General features: G+C 27.5%; 2 protein-coding genes across 5 annotated transcripts in view; both read right to left on the reverse strand.

Annotated features, from left to right (window-relative positions):
- Positions 1–17,577, reverse strand: part of LOC123260077 — a 30,069-nt gene that overhangs the window by 2,256 nt on the left and 10,236 nt on the right. The window lies entirely within an intron of this gene.
- LOC123260073 lies at positions 7–16,973 on the reverse strand. 4 transcript variants are annotated; one of them, XM_044721003.1, is made up of 6 exons: positions 16,962–16,973; positions 10,489–10,619; positions 6,235–6,443; positions 5,054–5,250; positions 1,036–3,750; positions 7–409 (listed from the first exon to the last, which is right to left on the reverse strand). In XM_044721003.1, exons 3-5 carry the CDS (start codon positions 6,392–6,394, stop codon positions 1,060–1,062), a joined length of 3,048 nt encoding a protein of 1,015 aa, XP_044576938.1. In that variant the 5' UTR covers positions 6,395–6,443; positions 10,489–10,619; positions 16,962–16,973; the 3' UTR covers positions 7–409; positions 1,036–1,059. The 4 variants fall into 4 exon arrangements, with proteins under 4 accessions (XP_044576938.1, XP_044576935.1, XP_044576937.1 ...); XM_044721000.1 differs by lacking the exons at positions 10,489–10,619; positions 16,962–16,973 and adding exons at positions 12,966–14,273; positions 14,354–14,744; XM_044721001.1 differs by lacking the exons at positions 7–409; positions 10,489–10,619; positions 16,962–16,973 and adding exons at positions 419–582; positions 12,966–14,273; positions 14,354–14,744.

The following is a 17,577-nucleotide window of genomic DNA, read 5'->3' on the forward strand; positions in this document are numbered from 1 at the left end:
AAATGTCATTGAGACATAATACCGACGTCATGACTACGTCATATTTTTACGTCAGAATCTTACGTCAAGAAGTGTGAAATAATGAGTCACATATGACTCATTCGTGACTTGTATCTTACGTAAATCCTGACATAGCCCAATGTCATTTTGACGTCACATTGACGTAAACGTGTTTACTGGGAAGTACGATATTTATTATATTATAAATTAAAAATTGAAAACTTCAAACCTGATCATTCTTTTTGATTTCATTGTTTTGATAGCCATCATTCTCTACAGAATTTCCAGATGTTGACAGAGTAGCTTCAGCGGGTTTAGAGTAAATTAATGGTTCATTTATTTCAGAGATATTTATAGCAGAAGAATCGTTTTCTTTATCCACTTCTACCGCTTCTTGTTGATCCATTTTCTGTTGTAAAAATAATTAAACACCATAGTATTTTTAATAAATAATGAGACCGATTCATTATTCCAAAGAGTTATAAATTTTATAATGTTCAGCATTTGTAGAATTGAATATATTTATTTGCCTTTTATTCGAATAAGAGTATTATATAGGTCAGAAAATCTGCATGCGAGTCACTAGAAAAAACCTAATATATAATAAAATTCAATTTCAATAGCTGTTTAAAAAAGGATACATTTCAAGCATGCCAAAAATTTTTTATCGAAAACGATTCGAGAAAAGATTGGAATAGAGGAATATTGTTTAAATTTTTAAATCTTGAAAATTTTTTGGTTAGTGCTTTATATTCATAATATTTTCAAAAAAAGCAAAGTATTATACATTTTTAGTTTTAAGTAATAATAAGATTATTCATTTTTATTCATAGTAATTGCTATTATTACAATTGTAAATTGAAAATATTAGTATAAAATGTTTCTCGAATAATGTTACAGATTTCAATCATGCAAGTAAATTAGAATTTTACAATATTTGAAACACTTAGACCAAATAAAATATCCGCATGAGAAAACATAAGCCGTTAGTCAAGTAATTAATATTTTAAAGTCTTAATGTAAAATATTTCTTACATTTAAAATTGTTCTATCATCTTGTTAATTTCCTAAGTGTCTTGGAAGCAAAGAAACATAACTCTTTACTCCAGTGGTGTAAAATGATAGTTTTGCTTCAAAACACTCAGCATTAACAAAAATCTCATCTCCTGGGATACTGTCTACTTCGAATATATGATTTAAGCGTGATGTACAAAATTCAGGTGTACTCGTTATAAGTTCATGTCCATATAAATAACAGATGTTATTTGCAACAACAAAGTCATGTATTTGCATTTTTTTCTTAGTTTTCAATAAAATAGTAGTATTATCAGTTTTTTTTGGTCTAGTATACCTAACACTATGAATAACTGTTTTTATAAAGAAACATCTGCTGTAAACTTTAACATCATGTGTAATTTCAATATTCGATTGGCGAAGCAGTTGAAGAATTCTCCCATTTGGTTCATCCGCTTTACTAGTAAGCATTGCATCATTACTTGTATGTACATATTTGGTTAAATATTGAGGAAGAAATAAATTTTTACAGTAACTTCGACAGACGGTTGATTCTGTAGCATTGTCGATGTTATTCCGAATGTGATTTGTTTTTAAAGTTGCCATAACAATTTGCTGGGAAACACCATGAGCAGCATTTATTTTAAGCTTATAATTGAATATTTCGTTTTCAAAAATAAATGTATTGCTAGAAGAGAGAGGACCGCTTTGTCTTACCGATTCACCGACATGAACTAAGGAATGTAAATTGAACGTCATTGCTTGTTTTCCATAAAATAATTGACATTCGCCAACAAATTGCAATAAATCTAATTCACATTGAACGATATCTCTCGCACTTATATTCCCAGATAAAAGTTTATAAATGCTAGACACAAATAGACAATATGAATCTAAGCACTCTTTTTTTAAAATTCCATCCAAACAAGGCAAACTGTCAAACAACAACCATGACTCCCATTCTGATGCTTTCCATTTTGCCATAGTTTTAATAGATCTCGTCAGCCTATGGATTTCATGTGGTCTTTTTATACTAAGATACCGTTTATCAATTTCTTCACGATTTTTGGACGTTAAGTAATACGGGGTTTTTGGTGTAGTCCATATAGACCATAATTGCCGAGAAACACCTAGCAAAACACCATGCATGTAATCTACAGGTAAACTCCACACACAGTCCAAATGTTTTAATCGTAATAGTGCTGTGCGTCCTTTTACACCATTGATGTGACGACTTAATTTTTCACCATTTTCAATATCAAGAACATGATCATTATGCGTCCTTAAAGCAGGGTCATTTTCAACTATTGGATAACGCATAGCAGAGTTATAATATTCACCATGTGCGTAGCACCAACTACAACCATAATAGCCATTAAACTGATATCGATTTTGTATGACAGGCCTAGCAACTGAATCCACACATACAAGAAGACAGTGAAATTTAAAATTTTTCTGTTCATTTGAATTACGTATAGTAATGTTTAATCCATTTTTCATAAGTTTTTCAGCATCATCAATGAATTTTGAAAGATAAATTTTCATTAATTCCGGACTAGGTTCTGATGAGGTTAAAAACATACCAGCAAGAATTATATTTTGTTTGCGAATTCGCGGTGAAAGTTCATTAAAATGTAATTGTATTGGCCAAAAACTACGATTGGAACTTTTAAATGCTGGTGCACCGTCAGTATTAAGATTGTATGTTAATGTTTGTGGTGAAGAACCTTGAATGTTTTTATATAGTTTAGAATCATAGATGTCATTAATTACACCATTATTTTGACTTTCACTAATTTTGGTCAATGTTTGCAATAAATCTTTTTGAACATCCTCTTCATGCAAAAGAGTCTTCAGTTGGTACTCAAAATCGATGAGTATAAATTGGTTGGGGCTTTCTAGTGTTAACTTGTACTGGGTTTCACAGTCTGTACATTTTATAGATTTTGTTTTCATTCTTTTGCAGTTATTATGAGAAGTTAATATAATATTACAATTCGTACAATAAAAATGTGTATTAATTTTAGATTTTGGGGGATTATATGCTTTATCTCGTGCATGTTGCGAAGGGTTCCATGATGAGAATTCCGGGCCAGCTAAAAGCTTTACAAGCTCGATTAAATCATTTTCATCTTTTTTAGTTAATCTTTTTTTTATAGAGTAAACAGTAATCATTAATAAAACATCTGCAATAGTTAATTGTGCTCTAGGAAACATCATGAGGCTACCTTGCATATGGTCGGTGTTAAATAAATTTGATTCATCACAAGACGCACAATTATTATTAGAGGAACAATTAACATCATTTTCTTTTGTACTATCAGAATCGCTATCCGACGAAAAATCAGTTTCTTCAGATGAAAAATCATCACAGTTTACATGAAAAGAAGAACTATCGTTGTCTGAAGAGCTTTCTGAGCTCATATTATATACATAATTCAAATTGTTTACGTCTAGAAATTCAGTATGTTCATTATCAAAAAGATTTGAATTTGTATGATTTTCGCTGCTTAAGAGTGACTCATTATTACTCACGAGACACTCGAAATTACTTAAATTTTCTGAAACATCTTCAATATTATTCTCATTTCTTGTCACAGAAACAGAGTGATCAGAAGACTGCTGCTGCAAGAGGTTCCACCTCTGTTTTGTTCTTATGCAAACGCGTTTCGGGCAGTGAGATAGTTGTAGGTACTGTTTATTTACTCTTTTTTGGGATTCAGCACCATTAGATTTCTATGACAAAATATAATTATAAATGTTAATCAAATAGAATTGGAAGTAATTACGCGGGAAATTGAATACATTGAAGTGATCTTTAAAGTAATATGAAAAATTTGTGGTACACAAATTGGATATTGATAGAGTAACAAGATATTTGAAAGTCGATGAATGTAATGGCTAAACTCTAAATAAAACCTTTAGTCGATAACGTCTGTAGTTACCATACAAAAATACATTTCTAGGTGTAATATTTATACTAATTTTGTAATGGACTCTTGAAAAAAAATACAGATTTAAAGAGATTTAATCAGATCTGCTCAGATCTTCAAATTTTTTAAATCCAATAAAATATATGAAGTAAATTATAAATGAGTATATCCAGGCTTGTTCAGATATAACATATCTACATTGTAGATACGTGAAAGAACGTCGATTCAAAAAAATTAATTAAATCTGAGTAGAATCAGAAATTTCTTCTTTAATTATGTACTGCGAATTTTGATCTAATATATAAAATTCTCGTTCTTTATATAAATGTAACAATTTTTTTTATGCGTCAATTAATTCTTGATAGTTTAATTTTTGACCGAGGAAAAAATGTAAGGCGTTATTGATCAGTTCAATTATAAAACCTTCAGATTATCATTGGAGGTCTTTATCGTTTTTGTTTTTACTTCGAAAAGTATATTTTCATTATATTATAGTTTAATAAATAAATAAATCACAGTATTTTTTAGATAATCGATTGCCCGCAAAAGAGAAGTTGAGTTCAGGACGAAAATGAGTATTTTTATTTGTTCGGGTATAAGTATTAGACAATTGCACAAGAGTTGCACAATATACGATTTTTTTATTACTAATGCCGGAATAATCATATCAAGAATATAATGTAATAAATTACATAAGTATGAATATGATGTCCAGAGACGCACTCTTGTAATAAAAATAATAGAATTTTTTCTAGAAATTATAATTTATTTCTAGTAAAAAAATATATAAAAATGCTTAACAGAGCATATCTCGTTGAATAAATGGTGAAAATTTCAAAGTAAAAAAATTCTAGCCGATGTTAAAGTATTCGATAAAGCATGAAGTGGCTTATAAATAGAATTTAATTTTCATCAAACAATATATCTTACGAAGCTGGTAAAAAAGTTTAGTACTCTTATATTTTACACTATGAAATTAGATGCATTATCAATATAATTTATCGAATACTGTCATCAATAAAATATTCATTTGTTATTTAAAAATTCTTCACTTGTATGTTTTTCATTTCAAAATTTATAATTTAAAAAAATAGAATAAATCTCACCATTAATTCTTTTTCTTTTAAGGCTAATTTGTCTTGAAGGACAGATTGGATAGAATTATCGCCACTTTCTGTTTTTTTTTCACGGTTATTTTTTGTCATATCCATATCGCTCTCTTCAGTGCCAGAAACTAGTTTCGAAAGTGGAGGAAATTTGGTACGCTGACTATCTATAGTCTGTTGAAGTTTTTCTTCAGTTTCTGAAAAACAAGACAAGGACGAAAACTGATTAAAAACTATTCCTTATTTAGAGTTTTCTTTAAAGAAACAAAAAATAACTTCAATAAATATCTGATAATTTACATTATTGACATTTCGGATTATAATAAAATTATCAAGTACAGCAGTAGACATTTTTTTTTTAATTTACCATCAATTTTTTGCAACTTAAAAAGTTTTTTTGTTTAAATAATATGAATAGCATTTTCGTTTAACTAAATGATCAAATATATCAAACTTTTAAGAAGTCAATACAAATTAAAGAATACTTTGCAGCTGTGGATTACATAATGTAACTAAAAGTCTGTTGGTCTATTTTGAAGGCCTTTTTTCAGTGAAAAATTATTAAAACTACTTGAATATAACCCGAAAATTTAAATATAGTTACGGGAAATGAAATCTATAATAATAAAAGAAAAAAAAATTTTGAATATTTTAAAAATTAAAAAAAAATTGTTTCCGCGGAGGAACCACGATCGAGTCGATCTGCAGTTTTGAAATAGGTAATGCTTTGCTAAGAAAACTTTATACAAATGTTAAAATATGCATTTTTCATTAGTTTCCACTTCTCATTCTGGAAAATGCCTTAAAAACCAATAATTTTTGTTAACAAAGCTTGAATTTTAAGAGCTTTAAAAAAGTAATGCGCAAGGAACGACAAAAAAGTTCTTTTCTTTTTTTTTTTTTTTAATTTAATATCTTTTAAAAAGGTAATAAAAATATTTCGAAATTTGTCATGAAGGGTTTTTGATAAGTACTAAAATTTTAAGGGTATTTATCAAAAAAAAAAGTTATTCTACAAATAAAATTTTTCGAACAGTTTTATTTCCCGTCACATGCTTCTAATTAAAACAATACTTTATAGATAACTAGATTAAAAAATATTTTATTTGGTTCTAGAGCCTAGGCTCCCTCAGAACCATAATAAAAATACAATGTAATAAGTTTATAAAAAAATGACTCACCTTCGGCGTAAATAACCACAGCTTTTTTAACTGTATCATCATCACAAGTGACCTTGTACTTTTTATTTTTTTCAAACGGAATTTTAAATTTGGCTATCTGACTTGTTTTCACAATACATAAGCCATTGTCCGGTAGACAAAACTTCACGTAGGCAAACATGACTGATGCCTCGAGGTCAGAATCAATTTATACGTGGGTAATGAATATCCTGTAATCCAAATTTACGTTGTAATTATGTGAAATAATAATCGTAAGCTATACAAGAAATATGAATGGAAAAAAAGTAATGAACATAAATATAATATGATAACGTTAATATTTAATAACAAATGTAAAAAGAAAAACGTCTTAACCAACATTTTTGAAAAGTTTTTTTTTTAAGTATATTATTTTTATCATGCAAACATATCTAAACCCAAATATATTATTTATCAAATTTCCAAACAAATGTTGATTAAAACGTTAGTGCTTCATCATCATTATCTAACTGTTTCGCATGGTATCGTTCAGCAATAATTAATAAAAAACGAAACATTCATTATATTTTATATCCATGCTTATCATAAAGACATAAAAACTTCATAACCAGAATGATAAGTGGCAAGACAATTAAATAATTCAAACCCTACTCATAATTCCGTTACAGAGCGGTTCCCACTTACATATGTATTATGTTTATCATTAATCAAAAGTAAATACAAACAAGTCCGTCACATAAATGTCACACACATTTTTTACAGAAAAAGACAAATTTTGGCAGAAGTTAAATTTTCTCCGTTCAAAAATCGATAGAAGAAAAAAAATGTTATTGCGATCCCAAAAAAAATTTTGAGAAAAATCAAACATACAACAGCTGATTTTCCTTTTAAAAGTTCGTGCAAGTTTGTTTCTGGCAAGGAATAAAAATTTTCAAACGATAAAAATTATGTCAAAGTATTCAATCATTATAGTTATTTTTTTTTCTCATTTATAGAAATTTTTCAAAAAGATAACTTAACCAGCAATGAAAATTACATTAAAAAAATTAGATTACTATTTGGGCTAAACCGAATGTTCAATAAAAACTATAATATAAAAATTTATCAAATTTATGTTAATTGAAAAAAAATTTATACGAAAAGTTTAATAAATCCGAAAATGTACGACTCATAATGCTAATATCTTTGTAAAGAACAAGCATAGGAAAACAGATAAAAAGAAAATTCTCATAAATAGATGTTTAATTATATTTTTAATTATTTTAACTTTAAATATTTTGAGCTGACAGAAGTTATCTTCATTAAATTATTTATAAAATGTTTTAATTATTTTAATTTGGAAAAATCCCGAAAGTATAATTATTAAAATAGTTGCGAGACAAAGGCAAAAAATTTTGAAACATAGAGCACAATCTCTGATGTTACGCATTGTGAGTCGTGCTATATCAATATTCATTTACAGAATTTTCAAAAGAATAGAATGCCTTTTAATCCTGTAATCAGTAAGGGTTTTCATTTAAATTGTTAGAAACAGTTTAGCCGAAAGAAAGTATGAATTTTAATCAGGCAAAAAAGTCAAAATTTTTTATTTTCAAAGTAAAAAATTTAAAATTATTATTATTTTAGGCATATACGTAAATAGAAGCGGACTATAAAAATTGATTGTTTTTGCCTACATGAAATCATGCATACATGTTAATTTATTAAATATTATAATTTTATTAGAGCATTGTTAATTACGCTAGCTACGGAATAATAATTTTATAATGAAACCTAATGGACTCTGATATTATAATCGATACATTAAATAAAATACTTTCCAATCCCAGCACTAGTTCAGTTTTCTAATAGCAGTTTATTGAAAAAATATTATAGAAAATTAGGATCACATTCTTTAGCGCAAAAATGCAGCCAGAGTATGTTTGAATGGTAGAGTAACGGATTTAAAACTACTGGGTAGTAGGTCATTTACGAAAATAAAATGTGATGTTGATAATAAATTATTATTGATTAATCATAATTCATAAATATGTAATAATTCTTGTAGGAAGTATCTTTGAATTTTTTATAGGAAAACCTCAATATAGTAATATTTTTAAAACTTTGTTAATTATCATACACAAAAAACAAAATGTAGATTTTTACAAAAAATTCATACAGAATACCTTACGATTCAATAATCTGTTAAGGTTCCATACAAACAATTATTGAAAATATTTTATGCAAAAAAAAACAAACAATAAAATGAGCAGCGCCAAAAAGTAAGCTGTTCTTATTTTTTCGAAATAAAATTTACGAATTCAAATTTATTGGGACACTAACGCAAATAAAATAAATACTTAAAGTTAATTATTGTTAATAACAAACTAATAAATAGATATTCTTGCTATAAAAAAATGTATATCTACAGGTTGTAGGAAGTCTAAATTTAATTATATTTCTTAAATTTTGTTAATTATCATTCGCCAGTAACAAAACAAACATTTTTATTGAAACCTAATGGATTCTAATGTTATAAGTGGCATTCCGTACAAAACATCTTAGAATTCCATAACAAATTTAATTCTACTGTATAATCTATGTCTAATTTTGAAACAATTGTTGATTAAAACGTTATTACTTCATCAACATCTAACTGTTTTACATGGTCTTGTTCAGTTATAATTAATAAAAAATCATAACTCTCATTGTATTTTACATCTATGCTTCCGCCAAAAAAAAGTATTGTAGAGCAAAGTGTTAAAAATTCCGGTGACGTTAATTTACTTTCACCTAAATACACAGTTATTGAAGCAAGATACTAACGTTATTGTAGAGAAAAAAAAATTTATTTTTGCGATGATACAAGTCTTAAGGAGCAACAAACTGAAATGTTTCAAGATAAATTAATTTCGATATACATTAAGAAATATTAATTGTGATCCCAAAAAAAAAAGTACAGAAAAACATTAAAAGAATGACAGTTCATAAGTTGTTTGACTTAAAATTTAAGCGCTTTACAAATCTCATGGATGTTTATTTCTAACAAAAAAGATAAAAAATTTTGAACGATAAACTTAAATAAAGAATTTTCCATTAATTTCATAAATAGATGATTGGTGTTTCAAAAAATTTAGATCTATTAACTATAGACAGTCTGAGTATAATTTAATTTAGAACGTTTTAATTATTAATTATCATGAGTCAGTAAAAAAAGATAAATTTTTTATTGGAACCTAATGGATTTTAATGTTGTAATTGGCGCTCCATACAGAATATCTTTCAATCACGTTCATGAACTACAAAGGGTTTTTATATTAATAATAACATATTCTAACAAAAAAAAAGTAAAATTTAAGAGTGTGAAAAATAGGAATTTTTCAATTATTGAGGAGAACAAAAAATTTTTTTTTTAGTTGTTAAAAACACAAACGAAAATAAAAACTAATTTTTTAAAAATTTATTAAAGTTGAATAAATGAATTTTTCAATATAAGACAATATATTAAAAAAAATTCTATCAACTTTTTACAGCCAGCCTCAGTACAATAATATTATTTAAGCTTTGTTAATATTCAGACGCCGGTAACACAATATAATTTTTTATTGGAAGCTAATAGATTCTAATGTTGTGAGTGGCGCTCCATACAGAATATCTTTCAATCGCGTTGATGAACTACAAAGGGTTTTTATATTAATATAATAATCAGACATATTCTTAAAAAAAAATTAAAAGTGTAGAATTTAAGAGTGTAAAAAATAGGAATTTTTCGATTCTTCAGAAGAACAAAATTATTATTTTTTAGTTATTAAAGACACAAACGAAAATAAAAACTAATGTTTTAAAAATTAATTAAAGTTGAATAAATGAATTTTTCAATAATATTATATTATAAGATAATACATAAAAAAAAATTCTATCAACTTTTTACAGCCAGCCTCAGTACAATAATATTATTTAAGCTTTGTTAACATCCACACGCCAGTAACACAATGAAAGTTTTTATTGTAACCTATCGGATTCTAATGTTTTAATTGGCACTCCATACAAAATACTTTAGAATCCCATAATCTACTGAGGTTTTAATATCGATTGTTGGAAATATTTTGTTAAAAAATTAAGAAATTTTGATTTGAAAATCACCAAGATAAAAGTAGATTTCAGTTTTTCAATAAAAGAAATCAGTAATTTTCTTTTACAAGGACATTTACGCACACACAATGGATTTATGCAATTGATTTTGATTTTGTTAACAAAGAAAGTGGTATTTTATATTATAATTATAATTGTACTTACAGTTTTCTTTACGTCGTTTAGACAAATAAAATTTTTTTACGTCTCCTTCTGCTATTACCACGGAATTTATTATTTGAAACAAAATTTTACATACAATTACTGACTTCTTACAGAAGCTCTTGTACACACAACTCTTAGCGAACAACTGACTAACAGTTTAGGCTGAGCCAGATTGCGAACAGCGTAACTCCCTTCCCCACTCCACGTGGCTGCAGTGCCTTCGTTTTGGCGGGTTAACATATTTTTTACACATATGACTTTTTCTCTTTTCTTCTCGAGCGTTTACTTATATAATTTACTCACTAGATAACAATACTAAAGTTAGCCAACGTTTTTAATTTTTAATTTTTTTTTTCACTTATTAAATTGGAACCGAAAAATAATTTTTAAAAATTGCACTTTAAATTATTCAAGTTTATTACAAATGAAATTTTTTTTTCTTATTTTTTTGTAATAATTTTTTCAATAAAAAAAAATATAAAAATTTTAGATGTCGGCTGACTTAATTTTCATCGCTAGATACTACAGTATCTAAATGTAAATCATCAAATGTTTATTGAAATCGTTTTTTGTTTCTTAAAAAAAAATCTAAGCAAGAAATAGTTTTTAATCAATTTTTGTTATTGTCTTATTTTTCAGAAACTGAAGAAAAATTTCTCAAAACGATTGACAGCCAGCGAGCCAGAGTAATTTATTCAGATATAGAACATTAATCTTGAAATAAAAATCCAATCTGGATAGTCCACTTAGTATCACATATTTGTTAAACACTCTTGATTGTAATTTGCAAATAAAAGTATATAGAGGGAATCTTGATGTAAGACTGGATATTTGTATAGAGGCACATATAATAGCTAAACCTGGGTATATCCATTTACATAACATTAGACCTGACATATAAATCTAATTTGTATAGTCCATTATATTTCATAGAGGTTTGAGGTAATTTTAATAATTATTTACAGACATAAATACATTGAATTATTTCTATCATAAAGTTGAATATTCCTATAAAAGCCCACAGCTACACCTATGGATATCCTCATGAATTCCATGAGACTTGAGATAAAAATTAAATATGGATAATCATCAATATTACATCATTTTGAGACACTCTTAAACGTAATTTATTAATAAAAACATCAAAATTATTTTTATTTCATAACTGGATTCTCCGATAAAAACTAACGTCTACTGTAGAATTTCATTATGGATATTCTGCTTGATTCGATTAAATTTTAAAGTATTTTTCAATAGTTGCTTACAAATAAAAATCTTTAAAATAACTTTTAGTATGAAACTGGAAAATCCAATAAAAATGTTGTTTTTTGATGTGTTTTTGTCGCTGCAATTCCTAAGGCATTCCAGTGGATACATTATTTGATTACGTTCGTAACTGCTCATAAAATAACATAGACCAAAATGTCGTGTTATTGGTGTTGCCAGATAAATTATTTATTTCCAGTTTATATGGAATTACTTAAATATTCTGATATTTTCTGAATGGCTATTACGTATAAAATACATAATTTTTTCCGATTGTGGAATTGTCATTAAAAATCATTAAAAAAATTTTCTTTTTCGAATTCGGAAATTCAGTTTGGTTTTTCTGTCCACATAGACTTACGAAAAGAACAGATACAAACCTACGTGTAAGGTACAGATAAGATCCATACAAATACAAGTAATATTATAATCCGATTAATTCCAATAAAGAAACTCCGCTATGGTGGACTTACACATAGATTCCAATAAATTCCAAATCTCAATCTATCTGGAAATTTTTTACTCCAGATAGATTACATATAAGCCATTACAGATTCTATTGTTCTGTATGGGACTGTATTGGATGTTTTCAACAGGGGTGTCGATAATTGCGATGATTAAAAGATAAACAAATATTTGCTGTAATTAATCATAGTTATATATTTTTTGGTAAAATAATTTTTTCTTAAAATTTTTCTAACTGGTATCTTTTTTACAATAAAATAAAGATAATTCCTTATAAAACAAAATGGCTCCTCATATATTCACTATCCCAAATACATGCAATAAATAAATTCACTTTAATAATAAGAGATCTTACTGAAATAAGGATGCAAAAATCTTGGATTGAAATTAATAAGTATTTTCAATACATTTCAATTTTTTACTCTGAGACGCATGCACATAGTGCTCTCGCGCTCGCACTCCCGGCTGAATAATTTTGTGTTTAGGGGATGTTTGGTCACTCGAATTTGTCTGACTGATGAAATATAACTTTGTAGTAGTTACTTGAATAATATATTTAAAAGTCAGACATGAAAAAATAAGTAAAGTTCATTAATTTTTTGTCGAGCTTTAAAGCGTCTGACAAAAGCTCTGGTCCATGAAAAGTGTCTGACACTTTATAATTCTAGTTTAGAATAATATTCTACAAAATATATATAAAATTCAGCCATACAAATTTAAGTTAGATAACTCATATTTTTAGTTACCTTTCTCACCTGGTACCTGCCCAGGTGTCACAGGGCAAGCTCCACAAGTAGGCAGGTATTTAAAGTATACTAGACGTTACTAATTCGTGAAGGTTTCATCCATGTGAAAATAAGTTATGTCAGAACGCTCTGGGATCGTGGACTATTACAATTCAATTATTTATAAAATTATGACCCAATGTTTATTTAAAATTTCCTGCCGAATTTTCGGAATATTACAAATAAACAAATACTTATTTATGTTACAAATATTGTTTAGAAGCGCTAAAGATTTCAGTTTTTACATTTTATACACACAAATTTAAAATATTGATGAAATACTAATCACATATCGATCGATAAATAAATCTGTAATTTTTATTGCATAAAATTTACAAAATCAAATTCTTTAGCACATTATTATATTATTTTGAACATCCATGCAAATTTTTAGGTCATTATATTCAGAGCAACATATAAAAAAATTTAAAAACAAAAATCCATCAAATTGTCGGTCATAAATCTGCACCCGTTTCCCCTTAAGGAAGTTCTAATTGTTATTTACAGATAAAAATACATTAAAATACTCTTATTTTTATATCGGATATTCCTATACAGGCCTATAGCTACATCTGAGTATATCCAGATACATAACATTAGACTTGAAACAAAAGTCCAATCTGAATTATCCATTTGATACCACATAGTTATAAGATAGTCTTAATTGCATTTTACAGATGAAAATACATAAAAGTGATTGTAATATAATACTGGCTTTGCATATAGAGGCCCACAACTACTCCTAGGTATATCCAGTCGTATAACTATAGACTTGGCATAACAATCCACTCGGGATAGTCCGATTGATATAAGTAGACGTAAGATACTCTTAAAGTTAATTTACCGATAAAAACATATTAAACTAAGGTTATCATACAACTGGACACTCCAACAGAAAACACTTTTTATCGTTACGCTATGTTACTGGATTTTCTAATAGAACCCACTTGCTTAAGTACAGCTTGGTAAATCCAGATATAAATTCTCTAGGCATACAAATTCTATTAAAATCCAGATAGAAATTCTCGAGACATATAAATTCCATTAGACTTTCCGTTTTTTTTCCTTTGAAAATTTGTATAGATATGTATATGGATTTGCAGCGACAAAAGCACATTAGACTTCAATACAGTTATTTTTTATTGGAATCTATAGGATTATTTCAACAGGGACAGTCATTGGAATTTTCATCGTTCATCCAATCATGATATTGTCCATTCAAGTCATCCTCGTCGTCATCAGTGATGTTGTCGTTGCTGGCAGCGTCTTCTGCAAAAAACAGTTTAAAGAATTAAAAAACATAAAATTATAAATACAATAAATTTAAAACTTAAGTCAAAGTATAGTACCTGAATTTTTAAGGAATTCACTAATGTCTCAATTCACTAATGTCTCATTCAAGATAGCATAGACAGCATCCTGGCTCAAGGATTTAACTAGTCGAACACACTTAAAATTGTTTCTCCTTTTGCTGTTACTTCCTGCAATAAGAGTACAATAAAATTGGGATAAGTCTTCTGGCACTGAAACTTCGCCGTTTTTAAGATCCTGAACAGATAAATTATTTGGCAATTTTTTTTTCTCAATTTGTAGTACTGATTTCCTCAATATCAAAGCAGCTTTATTAAGAATGTCCTGATCCCTCAAATTGTCTACTAACTCTTCATCAATAACAGAAACATGTTTCGGAGCAAGTACCTTCTTATTATGACATATTAAGAACTTAATCTCCTTTGTAAATACTTTCTTGTTTATTTTATCTTCTAAGTTATGAGGAGTGAAATTCCCATAACTTCTTTAGAGTTTTCTACTTCTTCGTTAAATAGCTCTATGTAGTTCCTGTGGAGAAATGTCAGAAAGTAACATCGACCTTTTTCTACTACATTTTGTTGTATAAAATTACAAACTTCATCAAAAACTGCTTGATGGTGTTTACGAAGATCATGCCAAGATGTTTGAGTTTTATTTTTCTTTGACGATATTTTATAGGAATATTCCATTTGACATTTTTTATGATAGTATATTGTTGAATCCGTTACATCTTGCACTTTCTCAATTAATTCTGCCAAGTCTTCTTCAACATTTAATTTCATTAAAAAATCATTTTTACCGTACTTATGCAATGGTAGTCGTTTCAATTTATGTCTTTTAGTCATTTGATCACAATATATACATCTCTGGGTTTTGTCAATTATCATATCATTTTCAATTGAAACATCATGAGAAGAGGAATTAACATCACATTCAAATGTCGCACAAGGTTCCTCAGAAATACATGACACCAGTTCAACTGATTCTAATTCAACACTAGGTTCAACACTTTGCTCAGGTATTACAATAGTTTCAGACATAGTACTAACTGGAGTTGAGTCTGATACTACATCTGAATCTGGAACTATAGAATTATTTTGTTGACTTGAGGTCAATTGTATGCATTGATGATTATCAGTACCAAGATTACTTGGTAGGCTTGATGTCGATGTAACTGATGTATTTTCAACATTACTCGATAAATTTTTTTTTTTGGCAATTTTTGGATTTTCTGGAGTGGCAGAATAATACCTTTTTGGCAAAGCAGTAAAATTCTTATAGCATTCTCGATGGTAACCATAGTCATACAAATCTTCTGGAAAAACTAAGTCTTTAAATTTTAGGTTATGGAGTGCTCGCTGTTTTAATACTTGTTTAAATTTTTTAAATGTTTCTTCGGTAAATAATTTTAATTTATCATGATGTTGTTTACAAAATATACACTTTGATTTTTCTTCTTTCATGGTTTTCACTATTACATATAACAATATCGGTCACTAATTACACGATATAAACAACAAAAACATGTGCTCTTATACACCCGAACTGCACTGGATACTATAGGTTGCGCGCGCAATAAGCACGTATACACTGTAAAGTGGAACAGATGGTGAGTTTAAGAAGAGGAACCGAGTTGTTGTGAACGTCTCACTCGCTCTGCAATGCATGCGCATAGTGCTCTTTCGCTCGCACTCCCGGCTGAATAACTTTGTGTTTAGGGGGTTTTGTGTTTAGGGGATGTTTGGTCACTCGAATTTGTCTGACTGATGAAATATAACTTTGTAGTAGTTACTTGAATAATATATTTAAAAGTCAGACATGAAAAAATAAGTAAAGTTCATTAATTTTTTGTCGAGCTTTAAAGCGTCTGACAAAAGCTCTGGTCCATGAAAAGTGTCTGACACTTTATAATTCTAGTTTAGAATAATATTCTACAAAATATATATAAAATTCAGCCATACAAATTTAAGTTAGATAACTCATATTTTTAGTTACCTTTCTCACCTGGTACCTGCCCAGATGTCACAGGGCAAGCTCCACAAGTAGGCAGGTATTTAAAGTATACTAGACGTTACTAATTCGTGAAGGTTTCATCCATGTGAAAATAAGTTATGTCAGAACGCTCTGGGATCTTACTCTATAAGTAATTATAATAAGATGTTGTTGGCGGTAAGAGATGGCGGTACTGGTGAACGTCGAGGTATTTTTCGAATTTTTATGCACTAAAGATCTGATAGATGGCAGACTGTATATCATAAGGAAATTAGTGCGATCTGCAAAACCAATTTCAGTTTTTATTAATTTATATATGATTATATAATAATAATTTATTATGTTATAATTTATTACAATGAATTTAATTATGATAGTAATAAGTACAATTTATATATGATTACATTTTATAAAATATATGTATATCAATCTATGTCCAAAAATATTTCAAATGTTTTCATCCATACTTTATTAAATGTTCAATAAAAGATATTATTATTAGAGAAACACACTCTTAGATAAAAAAAAAAAACGTCTCATAATAAAATCTCAATATATTGAATCCTGTAAAATGTATAACAGATAGATAAATATCTGTACTTACATATAATTGCAGAAATCTCTTTCAAGACCATGAATTCTATAGAATTATACAAAGTTGTGCACAATTATATATAATTGTATCTTGTCGCATAAAATTTTCTATGATCGTAGAAGAGAATTCTGTCGAATTCTATATAAATGTATCTCATTATATATAATTTTATAAAATTATATTCAGTTGTGAAGACGAATTACATAACATTTTATATAATTTCATGCAATTGTGTCTAATTAGATATAATTCTATACAATTGTATCTAATCATATAAAATTTTATAGAATCATATAAAGTTGTGAAGGCGAATCATATAAAATTTCATATAATTTCAAACAATTGTATCTAATTATATATAATTCTCCTTCATGATTTTGGATAATTTTATATAATTGGATATAATTATATGGAATCTTATATAAATTATATTCAATTATAAATAAACGATATACAATTATATATAATCGTATCTAAATATATAAAATCTTTTTTACTCGGGTACTACCGAAATGGAACTATTTATTTTTACTTATTATTTATGAACTCTCTTTTTAAACTATAAAACTATCATTATTATTTTGGAATTTAGGAATAAAGAAGAAGCCTAAGGAAATATTTATAAGTCACATTTATGTAATAGATAAAATTCGTTATTTATTATTTTTTTATTGT

Source organism: Cotesia glomerata, linkage group LG2 (assembly GCF_020080835.1).
Source record: "Cotesia glomerata isolate CgM1 linkage group LG2, MPM_Cglom_v2.3, whole genome shotgun sequence".
Lineage (NCBI taxonomy): Eukaryota > Metazoa > Arthropoda > Insecta > Hymenoptera > Braconidae > Cotesia > Cotesia glomerata.